Here is a 20,851-nt window from a genome sequence, read left to right on the forward strand (position 1 = left end):
TGAGGTGGGGCTGTTGGAAAATGTGTGAACACTTGATTGTACTGACTTATCAAGCTCTTACGTGTTTTTTTTATTTTTTCAACACCATTAATGTGTGGGTTAAGTGGCGTTTGGGCAGTCTTAATCACCTTTCAATTTTAGATATTCAATATTATAAGTTTGGCATATGAAAGATAGTGATTGGTAGCTCTCCACGCATCGCTTTAAATGGCAGCTTACTTGAGATAGAAAACGCACCCTTTGTCTCGGAGTTACTGGCCGATGCGCTCCGTAGCACCCCCAAACTTAAAAACCTTGGACATCGCTTACCACGGTCATAAGCCGTCCCCAAGCCGCTGCTTATGTTATCACGTTCAAGCCTGTCACAGCAGTTTCTGTGTTCGAGCGCTGCCGGTTATTTGCGTAGGTCTGTGGGGCGCTATGTGGCGCAACTTCTCATATACTTTTTGCGTCGGGTGTCTCTGTCTGTTCGTTTGACGGCTTTTTCTGTTGACCCGTCTGTCCTCGCACTGCACTGGCCCGTTGACTGGTCAAGCGGTGAGGGGCAAAGGGCTGAAATTCGCATACGACGCACATGCGCACGGTGCGTTTTTCCACATGTGACCCGCAAGTCGATGCGGTCCAGGGTTTGGGCGTGGCACGTGCCGAAAAAATTGTCTTAGGCCTCTTGGATTTGCGTGGAGGGCACGGCTGGAGATGTGACTGCCAGGGAACGGCCTAAGAGTCGTTCGAAACCGTGGCCACAGCTCGTCAACGAGAGGTCGGAGCGACAGGAAATTCGAGTAGCTCGACAGGGAATCAAATAGAAAATCGGGTGTTGGTAAGTTTATGATGCCGCGAGGACTGCAGTACAAGCACACGAGTTGGAAAGATGAAATTGATTTTTTTTTTAAGGTTTTTACGTTTTGGATCACACTGCGCTTCCAACGCATGTAAAGGCATGAATTAAGATTCAAAACATTGGCAAATGTGCTACTATTTCACCTGTCACCACGAGTTCGTGCACCACACAGTTGTGCCGCAAATTGTCGGGAAATTCACGGACGTGACGATTTCGAAAAGCATTGCTGAACACAAGACCCTGCCGTGAAAAACTCTGAATATTTTGGCATTAAATAATGGACCAGCCTGCACGTAACGCCAGCCCTTCTCATCCTTTCCCACGTGGTTTAGATATCGATCGGATCGCCGTCAGATCTTCATGTTCCGCAAAATGAATGCTGCTTAAAAGGGTTGGATCGACGCAATAACACCAACACACTGTCAAAGTGCGCCATTTGCCTTTCGCCAATACCAACGCATCAAACCTCACATCCACATATTCATAAGCCTGTGCAGTATAGTAGCAACACACCTACGCAGTCACATTCTTTGTTCGATTCTGAGTGCATGGGTACGCTTTTGTGTGAATTTGAGTAACTGCTTTTGACACACACATACGTATATATATATATATATATATATATATATATATATATATATATATATATATATATATATATATATATATATATATATATATATATATATATATATATATATATATATATATATATATATATATATGTATATATATGTATGTGTGTGTGTGTGTGTGTGTGTGTGTGTGTGTGTGTGTGTGTGTGTGTGTGTGTGTGTGTGTGTGTGTGCGTGTGTGTGTGTGTGTGTGTGTGTGTGTGTGTGTGTGTGTGTGTGTGTGTGTGTGGTGTGTGTGTGTGTGTGTGTGTGTGTGTGTGTGTGTGTGTGTGTGTGTGTGTGTGTTGTGTGTGTGTGTGTGTGTGTGCGTTGTGTTCGCAGACACCACCTGGTGCAAACCTGCCGCGCAGTTTTTACAATGTCTCTATCCAGAAACCAGAAATGCTAAAACACTTTTTGTCGAAACACGCTCAATAAATGTCCAGGGCTTACCGAAAATTTTGCCTTAACTACGCAGCACGCCCGGAAAATATTGACAAAAAGCTTAGGAGCGGTTGCATGGACTCATTACCACAGTGAAGATCAAGTTCTATACATTTCATGCTGCTGGCGTTGTGACCTGATACATTACATAACTAGCTTATATAGCTCCGGGAACGTATGAAGATTATATCAAGAATGCAGTCGTGAAAAGAAAATACTAGAAGGGTGTATATCGGTGAGGATTGCGATTGCCTCAAGTCCCTTTCTGTTTAGCACGGTCATGTACAATGTCATTTTTGCAGATGTTTTGAAAAACAAAGCGATTTAAGATTCTGTCAACCATTGTTCACCCGACGCACGCATTTTTCACCTGTGACGGATCATCCAGAGAGGAGAGCGCCTTTATAGTTTTTGGTAGCCAGATTATAAATGACAGCGATTGTCATGAGGGCTTTGTCTACTTGGGAAAAATTTACTCCTCCTAGGAAAAAAAACTGGTACTCAGCCATGTAGACAAAGAATGTACTACAGACATAGCGACGCTTAGTAAAACGAAAACCAGCGTGTTCCTCCTGCGTCTAGGGTTTGTGCTGAGAAATTGTGCCTTTTTCGTTTTTTGACGCTTTGGGAGTCATTGACTTCCCAGACGTTCTTCGAGTCAATGGTCTGATGGTCCATGACCTCTCTGAACAGCCCAACATTATACGCTGCGTGTCTTCTCCGAACCGGCACAAGGGTCTAACATCTACTCAGTGGCAATGACTTGATGTCCGAAGGCAAGCGAGATTCAATGTAACACGACTGAATTGAGAAATGCTCAATTGGGAAATGTGCCACTTTTCCGCATATATCACTGTTCCGGATCACATAACTGTACCACTTGACACTGGGAACATTTGGTAGGTACATGAATTTACGGTGTACAGACATGTCCGTCACTGGTGATGGCCGGCTTACCGCTGCTCACAATGAGTATATTCACAGCGCGCCGATGTAGCCCTGTCCTGGATCACGTTCCGAGACGACCGCACAGCGGTGCTGGACTTCGTCAGCAGGGTGCCTGTGTGGATTAGCAAAGCAAACTTCTTCCTGCGCGCCGACGAGCGGGGTGCTGCCGCCTCCAATGCCGGCATGTTCGTCACGCTGCTGCGGCCGCTGAACCAACACGCCTGGCTCCTGCTGTGTGAGTCCTTCACTGGCGGTGCTGCTCGCGTTTCCCGCTGACACTGCGGCTCAATAGCTGCGCTCCAAGATATTTACAGATCGATGGGAACTGTTGAAGGACAGCTGGCTAGGTCGGGAATGGGGCTTATCACCAGGTAAACATTGTATACGCGACGCGGCCTGTGAGTGGCAATACCCGCTATTAAGGTTTGCTAAGGGTTTTTAAACCTGATATTTTCATTGTTCTTCTAGTTTTTTTTCTTTCAGTTTTACGGTCATCAGCTGGTGTCAGTGTCTTGTCAACGTGTCGTTTCTTAAGAAAGTCGCAGGAGCCGCCCCACAAACATTTTTTGTCTAAATATCTCTAGCATTTTATCTAGACAAGATATGTGGTTTTCTTTGTAATGTTGTATTTGGGTCAACGAGTGGTTTCATTTTATGCGCGACTCGGTCTGTGCCTCAGGAAAGAGAGAGAGAGAGAGAGAGAGAGAGAGAGAGAGAGAGAGAGAGAGAGAGAGAGAGAGAGAGAGAGAGAGAGGGCGGGAGGGAGAGAGATGGCATCACGCCGCGGCCGAGGGAATGGGCTCTGTGCATGATCTGGGGGGGCAGGGTGGTGGGCGTGCTTGGTGTTGGCTGTCCTCGGTTCTGTTGCACGGAAGCTGCGGTTCTGTTCCTATTTGTGCTGACCACAAGTGGCAAGGCCCTGACCTGACCCCTGACGGCTTCAGTGGAGTTCATGGCGAGACGAACCGAATCTGATCCGCGATCGCCGCCAATGTCGGTTATAGCAGTGTTAACAGGATGCTACCTGATCTAACAGCCCCAACGTTGCTCTTGTGGTTCTGACATGATTTGACTTGACAGCTCCAACGCTGCTTCTGGCGGTGCCGATCTGACCTGACCGCCCGCAGCGCAGTTTCTGCAGATGCTGACCTGACCTGACCTGACCGCCTGCACTGCTGTTGCTGGCGGTGTTGTCTGGTGCGCCGTCGGTGCTGACCTGACCTGACCTGACCGTCTGCAGTGCTGTCGCTGGCGGTGTTGTCTGGTGCGCCGACGATGCTGACCTGACCTCACCTGGCCGCCCGCAGTGCTGTCGCTGGCGGTGTTGTCTGGTGCGCAGACGGTGCTGACCTGACCTGACCTGACCTGACCTGACCGCCTGCAGTGCTGTCGCTGGCGGTGTTGTCTGGTGCGCTGGCGGCGACCGTCTGCCTGAACCGTCGGCGGGCCGAGAGTGACCTCACCTGCCGGGAGTTCACCCTCGGCTCCAGCTGTCTCGCCGCCTTCATGACGGTGACCGGCCAGGGCTGGGCTGCCACCCCGGACTCGGCGTCGGCTCGCATCGTCACGCTCTCCAGCTGGGATCATGGGTCAGTTAGATGTGAAGGTCACGTCATCCCGGTGTCCTTTTCTTTGTAACGGCGCTCGGTATTCCGTCCAACCCTGTCTATGGTTTCTTTTTTCGGCCGACCATCCTCTCCACTAGTGGTGTACTTTATGTGGAAACAGCTGCTCTACGCAATATAATTTCTCTGTTTAGTAAATATGTTCTTCAATACGCTATCGTTTGGTTGCGTCATCGTACCTTGCACGGCATTGATTGAGAGCCAATGGACGGCCGTTATATTTGGAAATCGTGCTCACGGACGTCATATATGAACGACTAGACAATTATGCTTTTATTGGCCTTGATCGCCGCATGGCCAATGGAATGGCAGGAGATGAATGATGCTTGAATGATGCTATGGTGTCATGGATGTCTGGTGGACCTTGAAATAGGTTTACACGAAATAGTCCGCACATCATCGCGGGCGTGTAGCTTAGCAACTGAAGGGGGTTTGGGTCTTAAGAAGAGCAGAGCTGTGAACTGCACTGAATGATCTTCAAAGTCGCCATCCTAGTCCAAACCCCATACCATGTGAAACACTCCGCGTGATGAATGCCAGTCGAAGTGGGGGTTACCAAGTTTGCGGCGTTCAATTTAAAATAATTATATCCAAGGGTGGGATACAACCTCAAGCGCACGATGTGATTGTGGGAGCATCATTGGCTTGGCAATATAAGCCGTTCATTAGCTGACATTCAAAACCGCTGGCATATGGCTATCAGCTACCAGCACGAAACAGCTGTTCGATCCCAGTTTCAGTTTTGTTCGCTCGGCCATTGGACAGCGTTTCACTCAATGCTGACGGCCGGCAGCACAGACGATTGTAGAGTTTCGGCGCTCAACTCAAGATGCATTTAGCCATGCCCGACGGTTGCGTTACTGTGCACGTGATCTCACTGTGGGGGAACTGTCGGCCGGCTGTGTATGTCGCTCATCGGCCGACATGACTTTTTCTGTACAGATCCCCCCCCCCCCCTGACAGCTAACAGCAGATGATCAAAGTAAGTTTGTTTTTTGCCGGATATAACTTCTAATAAGATAACTTCCGGCGCCAATTTTAAATTTCGTGACAACAGGAACGCCCACATAATTTTTCCTGAACTTCTTAAAGATCAGGGTAGGCTACTGACCTAAAATGACCCAAACCAAGCTTTTGTTTTTAGGAACATACAACCTAGCGTAATCCTTGCGGGTTGTCCGAAGCAAAAACAAAAACAATCCCTTAGGTTTTCGGTTGCCACGACCTTAAGATCAAACAAGGTCACTGATCTGAATGGAGCCTCCGTGGCCTATTGCTGAGAACAGGTATTTACGTTCAAGGCGGTTGTATGAGGAAGTTTTGGGTCACTGTAGAGACCAGTCTGAAGTTTGACTTTGTTTGACCTTATTTGGCTCAAAAGTCATAGTTGAGGAACTTCTAGTTTTGCCCCAGGTGAGTACACACAAATTCTTACCCAACCTGTGAATTTGGTTTTTTTCTAGTTCCCTTAGTGTTTTAGATCTCAGGAAGTCATATATTTTCGTAAGTTTTGCCTCGTTTTACCTCAAATGTCTTTGCCACTGACAATGGACCGTCTCAGCCAGAGTCAATGAACAAGAGCTGAAGTCAATTGAAACCAAAAACCCCGCCATTGGTTGGATGGAAGGCTGGCGTTGCAGCCAATTACTATACCTACTACTTTTCTACCACACTACCATGTACTGAAATTCATATTATCTGTGTTTTATCAGTAGGCAAATCGCTTTAGGGTTCATATAAGCCCACTAGCTTCTGTAATTGCCATACACGAGTACAACAGCTGAAAAAAGCAACGAAAGTTATGATAGGGACAAGTGAACACCATAGCACGGAACGATTCGGAGCGGATGAGACCGAGGTAGAACCGACGGGAGCCGGAAAGTATATGGAGAACGGGCATGATCGAGCCGGATCTGATCGAACAGGAAGAATCAGAAGACAGCAAAACACATATACGTATGCGCACATAGTAGCATTCCGGTCACGTGCATGCATGGCATGTCATTTATGGTCCGCCCTTACCACACTTATGGTGTATATTAGCATAGGCGTAAGCAAATGTTGACAGAAGCTACAGGTGGGCGCATTAACATACAAAAGGGTTAATACAATGATATGCTATTTCACGACCTCCAAGAAATTCCGCGTGCCTCGAGCGCGTTTGCGTCGATTTTCTTTTAAAATGCTTGAACTGTGCTCCCTGCTTTGTGAAGCTCCGCGTGCAGCTCCGCCTCGGACTGGACTGGATCACAGTGGACCAGGGTGGAATGGGCTGCGGGGGTATTCTGGCGGATGGGCTGCGTATGGCGTATTCTGAAGGACTAGAATGTACTGAAAAAGAATGGAGTGGTTAAAAGGAGATCGAGAAGATCACCATCTTGGCCTCATTTTCATCTCGATGTTCTCGGCATCTCGGCGAATGTCACCGCTGGTCTTCAGTCCCGGAGATCACTGTCGGGGCCTGGTCTCCATCATCTCGATCTGCTTGGTATCTTCGTAAATTTTGCTGAAGGTATTCAAAACACTTTCCCGGGAGCCACTTCCAATCATTCCATTCCTCAAAGTGTGTGCAAATTGCGTAGAAATGGCATTTGGGAACTGCAAAAATTGTAACGACCTGCCCTACACCCTTTTAAGAGAAAGAACGAAAAACGGGGTGAAATGCACCTCCTCAAAATTATCCAAAAATAGAGGAAAATCGTGACCATGCCACAAGGTTTACAAATACCATTTTCGTGACCTCCCGTGTTGGCAGGACTCCTGATCAGCGTGCACTACACGGCCAATCTGATCTCGTCCTTGACGGTGGTGCAGCCTGTGGCGCCGATCGCCAGCCTGGCTGAGTTCGTCTCCAAACGGGACTGGACACTGGCGATGGAGCCGGGCTCTGGCGTCATCGGCGACTGGGCAGTCAGTGGTACCGTGAGACCCGCCTCTGTCGTGACCCTGACCCCCACATGCCAAACACCTAACCCTTGTCTTGACGATCCGCCGCTGTCGTGACCCTGACCCCCGCATGCCAAACACCTAACCCTTGTCTTGACGATCCGCCGCTCTCGTGACCCTGACCCCCGCATGCCAAACACCTAACCCTTGTCTTGACGATCCGCCGCTCTCGTGACCCTGACCCCCGCATGCCAAACACCTAACCCTTGTCTTGACGATCCGCCGCTGTCGTGACCCTGACCCCCACATGCCAAATACCTAACCCTTGTCTTGACGATCCGCCGCTCTCGTGACACTGACCCCCGCATGCCAAACACCTAACCCTTGTCTCGACGCACATGTGACTTGAGCATTGTCTTGACCTGCCGCTGATCTGGACATCGTCTTAGCCATCGGACATCCCACTGACCTGACCTACGCCCTGGCCCGCTGACCCGCGCTCTGACCCTCTGCATCTGACTATGACCTGCCATGCTCCTGTACACTGTACCGACTGGCTTCAGACCTTACCGGTGCCGCGCCGCGCCGCAGACACGCTCCTACCATGACCTGCCATGCTCCTGTACACTGTACCGACTGGCTTCAGACCTTACCGATGCCGCGCCGCGCCGCAGACACGCTCCTGCCATGACTTACCATGCTCCTGAACACTGTACCGACTGGCTTCAGACCTTACCGGTGCCGCGCCGCGCCGCAGACACGCTCCTGCCATGGCCTGCCATGCTCCTGTACACTGTACCGACCGGCTTCAGACCTTACCGGTGCCGTGCCGCGCCGCAGACACGCTCCTGCCATGGCCTGCCATGCTCCTGTACACTGTACCGACTGGCTTCAGACCTTACCGGTGCCGCGCCGCGCCGCAGACACGCTCCTGCCATGGCCTGCCATGCTCCTGTACACTGTACCGAATGGCTTCAGACCTTACCGGTGCCGTGCCGCGCCGCAGACACGCTCCTGCCATGGCCTGCCATGCTCCTGTACACTGTACCGAATGGCTTCAGACCTTACCGGTGCCGCGCCGCGCCGCAGACACGCTCCTGCCTTGACCTGCCGCTGACCCGCACCCTGCCTTGACCCGCCCGTGCCCCGCGTTCGTCCCCGGCAGAAGAGCTCGGAGCCAGCTGAGCGGCACCTGTACGACCGTGGTCGTGTCGGGGGAGCGGCTGCTCCGGCTGGACGGCACCACACAGACCCTGCGCGCCGCCGCTCAGCCGCGCACCCTGCTCCACTGCGAGATCGACCTCATGTTTATGGCGATGGGGGAGGAGGCGTGCCATCTGACGCCGCTACCGGAGCGACGCCAGAACCTGGGACTCCGGCCGTCCTACCTGGTGCTGAGGAAGGGCCTGACGCCTCTCAAGGACGACATCAACAGAGTGCAAGTATCGACGGGCTCATGCCGGAGGGGATGGGCCTGCATTTCTGCACAGTATCGGCTAGAACCATTCGTGGCATGTTGCACATAGAACACATGCGCAATGGCGTGTTACACGTGTGCGCGCAGCACGGATGGTACATGCATATCTATATACATGCCTTGCATTTACCAAGTCCATGTCCAATGCCTTTAATCGTATTCGCCTTGCACGGTAGCTGAATGTCATGGCTGGTGGCGGAAAGTTTTATTTTTGTCTGACCAGTGTACTCTACGGATTCGACTGGTGGGTGCCATCTCGGCGTTCGACATTTCTGGAGCCACGGACAGCTACGAATGGCAACACCGTGAAATTAGACGTGGGTGATGATTTCTTCCTCCCACATGTTTAGATATATCTGGTCCAGGGTAGATATATGGTCTGTGCTATGACGTCACGTAGGAAAGACACCGCGGACGATTTTGCAACAGAAGGCCAGAGTTCGCTGTTCAACGACATTCCATGGTAAGGTGGGGGACGGCATCTGTGATAGATACCTCTCAGGGATGCAGATAAGTTTCATACACATATGACAAGTTGAATATAAACGTTATCAAAGTCTCAGGTGTTAGGACAACCTGGTTAATTTTCCAAGAAATACTGGAAAATTGCGAATTTCAACACGTTTAAGACTCCAGCGAATCCCGAGACACTGGTACATTACATCTTCCTGTTAACCCTTAAGGAAAGATACCAAATAAGCTCAGAAAGTTTCCCACTTCAACATTTTCTCTTGGATTCTCCGTTCACGGCCATGGAATAGCTGTGTGAGCTATCGTCCTCTTGTGACGTGTTAACACGCACATAATGTTCCAGCTGGTTCACCCCCCGGCCGTCGTCTGGTGCGGACCAGGACTGGATGATGACTGGCTTTCAACCGTGTAAAAAACTTGAGCTACAAATGATGGCGTAAATGGAACAAACACATTATGAAAAGTCCATCTGCAAAAAAACTTTATCCGTAGAAATAATTATTCCCCTATACGCGATAAGACTTATATACATGAATAAATGCGAACCGGATAATGGCGCATGCGAATAAATATGCATGCGAAAAAATCTTACACCAAGCTACAACGTTACTTTACTACATGCTACATCATTTACGAAGTTCAACGAGTACGAAGCTCTGTGCTATCAAGATTTGAGCATACAAAGATTTGCGTGCAATTACATATGACATGAAAACATGCAGTATGAAGTTTTATGCGCAAAGCTTTGCGTACAACGAAATGCAGCAGGATGTTTTTCCTGGAGCCGGCAGCCGGTGGGAATGTACCTGCACCCCCAAGTTCATGGAAAAAACCTTTGCAATGAAGTAGACTATGTCGGTGTTTGTTGCCTCAGCTCGCCCGTTGTTAATGCTGATAGCATGTGGTAGCTGGCCGAGCCGACAGTTACACAGCGCCCAAAACTCAGGCGCTCCTGACGCTTTGACACAATCGCTTCGGGTCCCCCTTGACGATGACGCCATATCCCTCCCACCCAGGGCTGGTAACCTTTTTTGCTCGCCGCTGTCATAAAACATCCGGACAAGCAAGTCGTTTTCGACACTGACGCTTTGAAAATGTATGTGCTTGTTTTAGAGAGGTGCGCGTTAGAGTGTTCCACCTTGACATTGGGTTTTCAACTGAAATAGCCATGTTGAAAACCTTTCGGTGCATCTCACAACTCTGCCCTTCCGAAGACCTAAACCCCTCTAGTTTCTGAGCTACACGACCACGAAAATGGGGAGAATATTTTGGGAAGAGTACCTGAGAGAGAGTACTGAATCCATGGCCTGACTAACCTGCCGTAAGTCAGCGATCTTGCGAAGTGCATCGAAATTTTTATACCAAACGATCCTGTTATTCAATGGTTTACACCTACGCAAAATTTGGTGTGGCTACGTCGCGCTGTTCGGAAACCATTCCGGAAACCCCGTGGGTGTCAATTTGACCCCCACCCGAGCGTGTGTTATTAAAAGCCAATAGTTATAGATAAGTTTGTTTCAGCATCACCCGACGTATGTTGCGACACCTTCAAACGTACAACTTTCCTTTAATTTAATAAAAGCGCAACAGATTATACACAATGCATCGTATGGTTCGAGCAAACCGGTGTAGACCACCATATTTTTTCAGTGCTTCCGGTCCCCACTCCGCCCCTTTTTCAGCCGTCCTGCTCTCTGTATAGAGGGAGACGGTTGATTTCCCTGTTGAAATCGACCACAGCTCGACCATGGCTTTCAGGGACAGACCTTTGCCGGTTCACAACTCCGCAGGCCACAGACGGGCGACGGTACGCCGGGTCCGAGGTGGTTACAGCAGCGTCAGCTATCCACCGCCAACGGAGTCTGAGTTGCACCTAACCGCCGCCTGCGGCGCTGTCGGCAGGCTCCAGCGGCTGCTGGAGACTGGCACGTTGGACCGGCTCAAGCAGCAGTGGTTCCGGTGGAGCCGGCAGCAGTGCTCGGGCGGCGTGGCCTTCCAGCCACTGGCGTTGGGCGACCTGCTGGCCGTGATCGTGATCGTGCCGCTGGGCGCCCTGACTGCCGTCCTGCTGCTGGCCGGGGAGCTGCTGGCCCGACGGCGTGGAGGTGGCCGATCGCCCAGCGCACCGGCCGCTGGGACGCGGCGGAGACGACCGACGCCACCGCCACTCTAGACGACCGACGCTACCGCCACTCCAGACGACCGACGCCACCAGCCACTCCAGACGACCGACGCCACCGCCACTCCAGACGACCGACGCCACCGCCACTCTAGACGACCGACGCCACCGCCACTCCAGACGACCGACGCCACCGCCACTCCAGACGACCAACGCCCAGTGTGAGCTTCAGACAGCGGCACATACCAATAGGTTCCAGCCGTTGAACTGAAGGGAAAGTGCGGAGACATTTGGAGCACGCTGTGGAAAATCAGCTGATCAATATCAACGGCAGCACCTATTGCGGTTGAAGTGGCTGGTTCAGAGTGGTACCAGACTTGACACGTTGCGACACCATTGAATGTGAAAGTCCGTGGCATCAAATATGGCCATAAAACACTTCCTATCCCACATGCACCACCATGTCCGCCTCCTTTGAAACGCTCACACGTTTTCCCAGCAGATCCCTTACATTTTCACCGTAGCGCAGTCCGCACGTCAGTTATGTCTAGATGGAAGCGCAAAGGACAGGCACAGGGAATGTTCTGCCGCACGGTTCGTCCCGCATTGTCCCTATATGCACCAGCGTGATGACATCGTCTCACAATACATTCACCCTGGGCAGCTGGTCAAGTTTTGTCAACGTCGACCGCGACTCGGCCAGACCACAAATGGGTCAGAGATGGCCAGAGGGCAGAGGATACCTCTGGCGCCGTCTTCCGTCACCACTTCAGTGAAATCCCCACCCGTGCGGCAACAAGCGTTAAAGAACTTTCCTCGCCCGTACCGGTAGTGTATTTGCCAACTCGATTAAAACGTGAACAATGAGTACATGGTAAAGTGTATATCACGCGACACTCCGTTCGCCTATTCGAATACACGCCATGCGCTCCTGCGGAGATACAGGAGGCTCGCCAGGGCGCGCCGTGGTCCTCACCATGGTCCACACCACAGCCGTGAGCGACCCCGCTGGCAATAAATACATCACATGCAGTACACGAAGATATCACACACGGCCGAAGGGACCGTCAGCTGATCAGAGGTGCTTTCCACCCGGGCCTCGCAGGAGGGGCGGGGGATGGTGCAGCGCCCAGCTCGGAGCGGGCACCGACCATGGGAACGCGGGGTGCGGGACGGACGCCGTCACGCCAACTGGGGCCCGGCCTTGGGTGCCGGGTGCACGGCGCGGTCTCCACTGAGACGTGTGGATTCACGTGAACGGCAGCCGATCCCGACCGAGGCTCAACGCCGGCCGGGGGACGGGAGCAGTCGTGAAGCAGGAAACCGGGATCACTAAGCGATGAGTGTTGTACCAGCGCGTGGAAACCAAAGACCCACGACCATCTCTGCGATCACACACGTTCACCCCGCCCAGACGCCGTCTCCGCGCGCGGCCGGTACCCGTCGACACGCGCGCCCCTCAGCCGCCCTGTCTCAGCGGCGCCCCGCCATACCTCCACACAGCACAGCCAGCATGGCCCGCCCCGCCGGACAGCACGGCCCTCGCGACGCACACGTCTTTGGCCAACTAAATGCGCGGCGCGCGCCGGCCGGTGGCGGCACTGGTTCACAGGTCCACGCCGCTCCGGCCGCTGCCGCCCCGGCGTCCTTCGCACATCGGAGCTAATACTATCCACACCCGCACTGACGGCCGACGGACCGCTGCGAGCGGCTCCGCCGGCCGGCTGATGACCAGCCCCGCCCGTCAGCCGCAGGAACACTCGGCTAACGGCGCCGCTGCACTACGCCAACACCAGCGGCTCGTCGTCCGAGAAGCCGCGGATGACGGGCGCGTCGTCGTCCTCTGCAAACCACCCGACGTTAGCACAGAGGGCACGGCCGCTCGGCATGGACAGAGCGCCTGGGGAAAACCGCTGTGACATATGGCGTCACGCAGCACAACTACCATCAGCTTTGGGAGCCCACGATGGGCACGATACGCACACATTGTCCGCGATTACCCATGCCGCACGACACCGTGAACATACCTCCACGAGAGACACCGCCTGCTACAGCCAACACCTACCCAGACAGGCGATGAAAACCGCAGCCGTACAACACACAACGTTTCACGACATGGCAGCCCAGCGCGCAGCTGTGGTGGCGCAGTCGCGGCCGACATCTCACCGAGTCCGTCGCCGTTGGTGAAGCGCGCCGCCGCCGGCCGGGAGCTGTAGTGGGTCGAGACGAACGCCAGGAAGCGGTGCCGCAGGCGCCGGTGTCGGTACACGAACACGCCCACCGCCACCACCAGCGCCAGCAGCAGCAGCACCACCGGCACCACCACGCTCACCAGGTGGTGCTTCTTGATCACCACGGAGTCGGCTGCGGACGGCCGAGCGTTTGTGGGTGGTGGTGGTGGGGAAGACTGGCGGGTTCGCGGCACCGCGTCGGCGGAGACGTGATCAGCCCGATGAAGGTGAGATCATGTGATGTAGTGTAGTTGGCAGCGGCTATGTGTGGACCACACAAGTCCCGTGGGCGGACATGATTTCTTCAGAGAAGCTCAAAGTCAAGAACACACCATCTTCACCTTCGCACTGTACCCTGTCTCAAATGACGCCTCGCTTTCTATCCACACACTCCAAATACAAGCAAAATCTCGCAGCTCTTAGACACATCATCAATCCCTTCTCGACCGCCCAACTGTGGTGCTTGGCGCTGTGAGGGGACACCTGTGGTCACTCATCCCGTCCCGAACTCGAGCCTCCTGCCCGCTCTCCGTGTCCTGTAACCCACCAGGCGGCACGTGGAAGCTCTCGATCTCCGAGTGGAGCGAGCGGTAGCCGTCGGCAGTGACCAGCTGCACGGCCGCGTAGTAGGTGGTGTCCGGCTGCAGGTGGTCGGCTGTGTAGCGGCCGTCCGGCGCCAGCAGTGCGCTACTGTTCCACACGGCGTCCGGAGACTGGGCCAGCCGCACCTCGTACGTGTACCTGACGGCGCCGCAGACAGGCCGTTGGCACTGGCACGGCAACGGCGGCATGGGGGGGGGGGGGGGCTCTCGGAACCCGCGTGCAGGATCTGGACACGGGCGGGGCAGCGGCCACGGCACACAGCGTGGGCTCCGAACACACAGGCGCCGGCCCTGCCACACAGACCGCGCGTATGCCAACAGACGGGAGAGAGCGCTCGGACACAGACCTTTGCAGTGGCAATCAGTGCCCAACTGTAACTGATGACGGCCCACAACACCAAGCACACTCACCACTCTCCACTCACAGATGGTGCACAGAGCCCACTCCCTCGCCTACAGCGTGACACCAACCAGGGGCATACAACCATCAGTCTCTCTCTCTCCCTCTCTCCCTCTCCCTCTCCTCTCCTCTCCCCTCTCCCTCTCCCTCTCCCCTCCCCTCTCTCCCTCTCCCTCTCCCTCCCTCTCCTCTCTCCCTCTCCCTCTCCCTCTCCCTCTCCCTCTCCATCTCCCTCTCCATACCCTCACCCCTCCCTCCCCCCTCTCTCTCTCCCTCTCGTCTCTCCTCCCTCTCTCTCTCTCTCTTCCCTCTCCCTTCTCCCTCTCCCTCTCTCTCTCTCTCTCTCTCTCACTCTCCTCTCTCTCTTCCTCCCTCTCTCTCTCTCTCTCTCTTCTCTCTCTCTCTCTCTCTCTCTCCCTCTCCGGGTCCTCCTCTCTCTCTCTCTCTCTCTCTCTCTCTCTCTCTCTCTCTCTTCTCTCTCCCCTTCAACTCACTTTGGAGTCTCCGCATACTCGTGCGGGCAGGTTTGCGCTCCTTCCAGTAGAGCCCGACGCTTACCGTTTCGCTCGATGATGGGGCCGCCAGCTGGAGCTTTTTGTGAGGGCCGGGATGGGCGGCGCCTCGAACGTCCACCGGGGTGGGCGGCGCGGCGTCCATGGCCGTGGTGCGCACTGTCACTAGGTAGTGGCCGCCGTAGTTGGCGGGCACCTGGTGGGAGTGGGCCACCTCCGAACTGGTGGGCAGCGTCACCCGGTATGGTGCACGTGACCCACCTCCCACCTCTACCACGGTGATCTGCGGGGAGGACAGGACAAGACGCTGTAACACGCCTCAAGTCCGAGTCAGACCAATTTTAAGACACGCTCACTTTTTCTGACGATCTGATAGGCACAGCACATGTTAGGCGCGACAAACGAAGTGCTATCTACAGCGAGCAGACAGAGGTGCCGAGGCCACCTCGCCTTACATCTGGCCACAAGGCAGCAGCCCACTGGACAGGTCAAACACTGAGCCCCACAGCGGATCAACTCTCCCTGCTCTCCTCCTCCGCACAGCCCCGCTTCTCTCCCCTCTACACTCTGGCTCACTGTTGGCATCCGTCACTCACGTTATAGCCGACCGGCCGCTCCACTACCGGGCAGCTGGCCGACCAGCGGACTTTCATCATCAGCTGCTTTCCGCGCACGCTGGTCACGGTCACGTTCTTGGGCGGCGCGCGCACATCATACTTGGTGCGCAGGCGGGCGGCGGGCGCGCCGACCCCCGTACCGTTCGGTCCGACCACGGCCACCACCAGCAGATAGTCTTCGCAGGCGGCCAGGCCGGTCACCTACGGCAGAGGTGAGAGAGGGGCAGGTGAGACGGGCAGGGAGAGATTGGCAGGTGAGAGAGAAGCACAGCAGGTGGTCTGGTCACGCGGTCTGAAGCGGTCTTTGAAGGTTGCCGCGTGAGTCATCTGACAAGCAAAGAAGTGCAGGTAAAGGGCAGCAAGGAGCGGTCTCAGACTCAGGTCGTAAGGAATCTTCAACCGTCCGAAGTACAAAGCACGCATACTCTGTCAACTCCCAGTCACATATGGATCAACCACCTGCTCTCGACACCACGGCTAAGACCAAACAGCGACCACCGGCCGACAGACGGCAGACAGCAGCCTGGTGGCCGGTTGTCCCCCCCCCCCCCTCTCCCCCTCCTCCTCCTCCTCACAAATCCGCACCTGTACTGACGTAGCGTTCACCCTCTGTCGCACACCGCCCGAGTACAGCTCCTCCATCGACGTGCCCCAGAACACGCCGTACTCCAGCGCGTCGACGGTGCCGCCGCTCGACGGCGGCGGCCGCCAGCTAAGGTTGACGAGCATGCCGCTGTGTGGCGACAGCGTCGCCGTGAGATTCGTGACCTGCCGGGACTGGCTGGCCGGTGGTGCCGCTGCTGATGGCTTGCACCGGCCCCGTGAAGCGGCCCTTGTAGCCCTGCACCGTCAACTCGTACGCTGTGCCCGAAGATAGTAGCCCAGACACTGCCGGCAAGACCGAGCCGCGCTCAGCCAGGGGCCAGCGTGCGCACACCCAGGCACTGTTGGTTGGGTCACGGTGATTGACGGCCGAAAACGGGGCCCTGTGTGTGCTCATTCATCCACGAAAACACAAGCAGTCCCTAAAAAACGACGTCGTCCTGCAATCTTCACGAAACTCCTCACACCAGTCCGTACGCGGCATCGCCAGCAACAGGGGCAACAGTTCAAGTGCAGCATCACCCAGCGCCATCCACTGCCCCCACACCCAGCCGCAGCAAACCACGCCACTGTGCGGCCGCCCCACGGGTCGAGGTCCGCAGCGCCGGCGGCCGGGCCACCCCGCCGCATACTCACGCACGACACGGTTATTCTTGGTGCGGAGGTCGTCGGCGGGCACCAGCTGGTTCTCCGTAGGCGTGTAGCGCACCAGGAAGCCGTCAGCCGCCGGCAGCGCGTCCCAGCTGAGCGTCAGCGAGCGCGGCGTGCGCTCCTCCACGGCGACGCCGGTCACGGCACCGATCACCGCGTCGCCGTCGAACACGAGCGACGCCGGGTGCGAGCTCTCGCTCAGGAACTCGGCGTTCTCCGCCTGGACCTGTCGGCGGGAGCGACCGGCGTGTCCGGCGGATCGCCGCGGGAGGGGGAGGGGGAATGTCACGCGGGGGGGGGGCTGCCCGCCAAGGGCAGGGTGCAGGAAAACAGCGTTGTTGTTTTTGTCGCTGATGCTCCACTTACAGAACGCTGCTCTCGGCAGAGGACCAAACAAGGCAGGACGCACATGCCGAAGATGAAACTGATGTCGGACCACACAAACCGAGTCTGAGTCCACAAGTGTGTACACACGTTCACAGCCGCGTAACAGCCGCCAAAACAGCCGCGTAACAGCCCCTGCCACGGGCTGCTGGTCACAGCAGCCACCTGAAACCCCAGCGCCACCTACCGACAATCAGCACACCACCAGCGCACTGAACGCTGCGGTCGGAAACAGAAACGAAAGCGGCCCAGCGCGCGCTGCCAGGCCCACGTGCGTCTAGGCTGCTGCCCACTCACGAAGAACGTGTAGTTCGCGCCGGGCAGGAAGTCCTCGACCACGGTGAAGTTGGTGTGCCGTGTGTGAAACACGTGGGCCGGCTGAGGCGGCACCATCGAGAGCCGGTAGTTCAACAGGCGGCCGTTCATGTGCTTGGGCGGCTGCCACGACACGCGAACAGAGTTGTGGTTCAGCTGTGTGGCGGTCATCTGCCAGGGTGGCGTCGGCCCTGCAGGCGGGGCGGGAAGAGGAAGGTCAGGTCAGGTCAAGTCACGATCGGCGGAGGTCGCGCAACAGCGAGTATCGCCGGCGACCGGCCGGAACGCCCAGGCCGCGCAGGCGCACAGAGGAGCCGGCGGCCACGCAACAGCGAGTATTCACCGGTGACCGGCCGGACGCCCAGGCCACGCACGCGCACAGAGCTCTCACGAAGACAGGGTGTCCGACCGACACTCATGCGCAGCGCCGCGGCAGCGCCCACTCCACCGCCGGCGGGCGACACGGGAGCACGGGCTCGGACGGCGGGCACACGAGCGCCGTCCGGCCGCCCCGCGCGGCGCAGCGCCCCGGCGCCGCACCCCAGACAGCGCCGTCGCACCCCGCGCCGCCACGGCCACGTCGTCGGACACGTACGGGCGCTGAGGGTCTGGACGCTGATGTACTGGCTGGCGGGGAAGGCGGCGTCGCGTCCCTCGGCGCGCACGAACACGGTCACGTTGTACCATGTGAACGGCTCCAGCCGGTCGAAGCGGTACTCGGTGTCGGCGATCCAGGTCATATTGATCCAGTGGCACGGCCCCGGCTGGTAGACGGCGCAGATCGATGGCAAGTACCTGGCGTCGGTGCGAACGTCCTACATTAAGACAGGACCGGTAGCGTAACACAAGGGACAATTAGACGATTCAGAGTTCTTATGCTGACAGTGATCGATCTTAAATATGCCCGGACGTATTCGTTAAATAAAGTTATCGAGCAAACATCTCACGTTGTCGAAATTCGACGCTTTGAGCAAAGTTAATTGTCACGAATGAGCATTGCATCGCATTACGCTCCGCAACACGCCAGTAAGCATGGCATCACGCATCTCCAACACGCGGGAGACAACACAAAAGCTATACGCTGGAGCTCCGTAACAACGCTGGACACAATCTGAATGTCTTAGGCATATGATAATTCGGATTTGCCTGCGAAAGAATTCGACAATTCTGCCAAAAATCTGTCACAATGTCAGTTCGCGCTGTTTTACAATTTTCCGCCCAATTTACCACGTTCATCACCCATGCGTAACGCTTTACACGAGGGGTGCGGAGCGCGCAGCCCACTGACCTGAGCTTGGCGAGCATGGCCGGGCCGCGAGCGTTCGTCTTCCAGCCCACCGTCACCGCATGCGGCGTCAGCGTCTTGGTGTCGGCGGCGTAGCTCACCACCTGCGGGAAGCGCCGAGGCAAAGGCTCCAGGTCAGCACCGACACACCGCCCGACGGACAGGTGGCGGCCAACACAACGCCCAGCTCACTCGACGCGGCCACCAGAGCATTGGCCACCTCCGCTGGGCCAGCGCTGCCTCGAAACACCGGCGCACTCGGCTCCGCCACCCACCGCCGACCCTGGCCGAGCCGGCCGGCCGGCGCACCTGGAACACGGTGCTATCGTCGCGGCAGCTGGACTCGTCGTAGCCGTCCGAGCAGTCCCGGTGGCCGTCGCAGAACTTGAAGTAGGGCAGGCAGGTGTGGAAGTCGCACCGGAAGAAGCCGGACGGGCAGGTGAACGGCTGCACGGTGGTGCCTTCTGTGAGGGCGGGGAGGGGGCGGAGAGGTCAGACGCGTCTCGGGCGCCGCATCACGGCCACCGCGCAGCCGGGCCGCCCTGCCCCGACAGGATGGCCCGGACGGCACGCCGCGGCCGGCACGCGCGGCGCCGACAACGGCTGCAGTGACCACGGCCGCACTCCCGCCGGCCTGCCCCACAAGCACAGCAGGTGAGCCCGGCTAGATCCTCCGCTCGACCATCAGGGCACGACACAAAGCAAGGAAGGACATGACACCCCCCTACTGTGCATTGCCAGTGCCCTGCGACGCGCGGCGTGATGCACCGCATTTGTCATTCCAGGCGAGGTTGATGTACATGCCAGATAGCAAGCGAGAGGTCATGATTTAAAGATGACAATTTTGTGGGAAGGCTGAGGGATTTCCACAAACGCATGGCAGATGTCCGCAACCACTTTCTTCCGTCAGTTGAATGACAGTTGAACGGCTCCTCAGAACACGTAAAATCAACGAGAAACCAGCCTGCCTTTAACCCTCCGCGGCCCATCGCAAACGCGCACGCACACGCACAACCGAGGAGTGGCGCCGCCTCGCCAGACCGCTGCGTCCGGCGGCGGGCGGCGCGGCCGGCTCCGTCCGCCGTCGCGCCGGTCGGCCCGCTCACCCGGCGCGCAGGCCTCCTCGTCCGAGTTGTCGGCGCAGTCCTGGCGGCCATTGCAGAGCAGGCGGCGTCCGATGCACTCGCCGGACAGCAGGCAGCGGTACTGGCCGGCCGCGCAGCCGCCCGTGCCGCCGGCGCACTCCGCCTCGTCCTCGCCGCCCGGACAGTCGCGGTCGCCGTCGCACACGAACGCCTCCCAGATGCAGCGGCCTGGCGGGCAACGCGAACGGTCGAGAGGGCGGCCGGCGGCGAGCGGCGGCGCCAGGCTCGTCATCGCACCGGACGCGGCACGCACGGCGACCGCAGGCGTCCACGCCGGCGGTCAGACGTCATACGGCGACCGTCTCGCACCAAGCCCATGACGAGCACAGACGCCGATTTCATTTGGTTGTTTTCTTTCCAGTACCGAGCACATTCGCCGCAAAAGTTCGCTTTCTTTGCTCCCCCGTCCCCCCCCCCCCCCCCCTACACACATCTGCTGGCTTTCCGTACCGGCTTTCCAACGTCTCCTACCGACCACCCGACAGTTGGCGGGCCGGTCTTTCCAGAGCAATGCGTCACGCAGATCGGCCGCCGGCCACGCCCGGCCGCGGCGGCAGTCGGGAGGCGTCTCCCAGCCGAGACCCACCGTTATCGCAGCGGAAGTGACTGGCCCCGCAGGTGGCCGCGGGAGGCGGCCGGGAGCTGCCGGCGGCCGGCGGCGCGACCGTGGCGTCGCCGCCG

At 56.5% G+C, this 20,851-nt stretch overlaps 1 protein-coding gene across 1 annotated transcript; it reads right to left on the reverse strand.

Moving 5' to 3' along the window:
* Positions 1 to 15,319: 15,319 nt before the first annotated feature.
* On the reverse strand, positions 15,320 to 20,835 carry LOC119093871 (receptor-type tyrosine-protein phosphatase F). Its single transcript, XM_037216882.1, has 10 exons — positions 20,757 to 20,835; positions 20,132 to 20,338; positions 19,335 to 19,489; positions 19,029 to 19,129; positions 18,336 to 18,535; positions 17,723 to 17,931; positions 17,027 to 17,267; positions 16,373 to 16,675; positions 15,767 to 15,988; positions 15,320 to 15,453 (listed from the first exon to the last, which is right to left on the reverse strand). The coding sequence occupies exons 4-8, from the start codon at positions 19,043 to 19,045 to the stop codon at positions 16,500 to 16,502; spliced, it is 843 nt and encodes a 280-aa protein (XP_037072777.1). The 5' UTR covers positions 19,046 to 19,129; positions 19,335 to 19,489; positions 20,132 to 20,338; positions 20,757 to 20,835; the 3' UTR covers positions 15,320 to 15,453; positions 15,767 to 15,988; positions 16,373 to 16,499.
* Between the last annotated feature and the right edge of the window lie 16 nt (positions 20,836 to 20,851).

The sequence above is a fragment of the Pollicipes pollicipes genome, unplaced genomic scaffold (genome assembly GCF_011947565.3).
Source record: "Pollicipes pollicipes isolate AB1234 unplaced genomic scaffold, Ppol_2.1 Scaffold_4002;HRSCAF=4701_pilon_pilon_pilon, whole genome shotgun sequence".
Classification (NCBI taxonomy): Eukaryota; Metazoa; Arthropoda; class Thecostraca; order Pollicipedomorpha; family Pollicipedidae; genus Pollicipes; species Pollicipes pollicipes.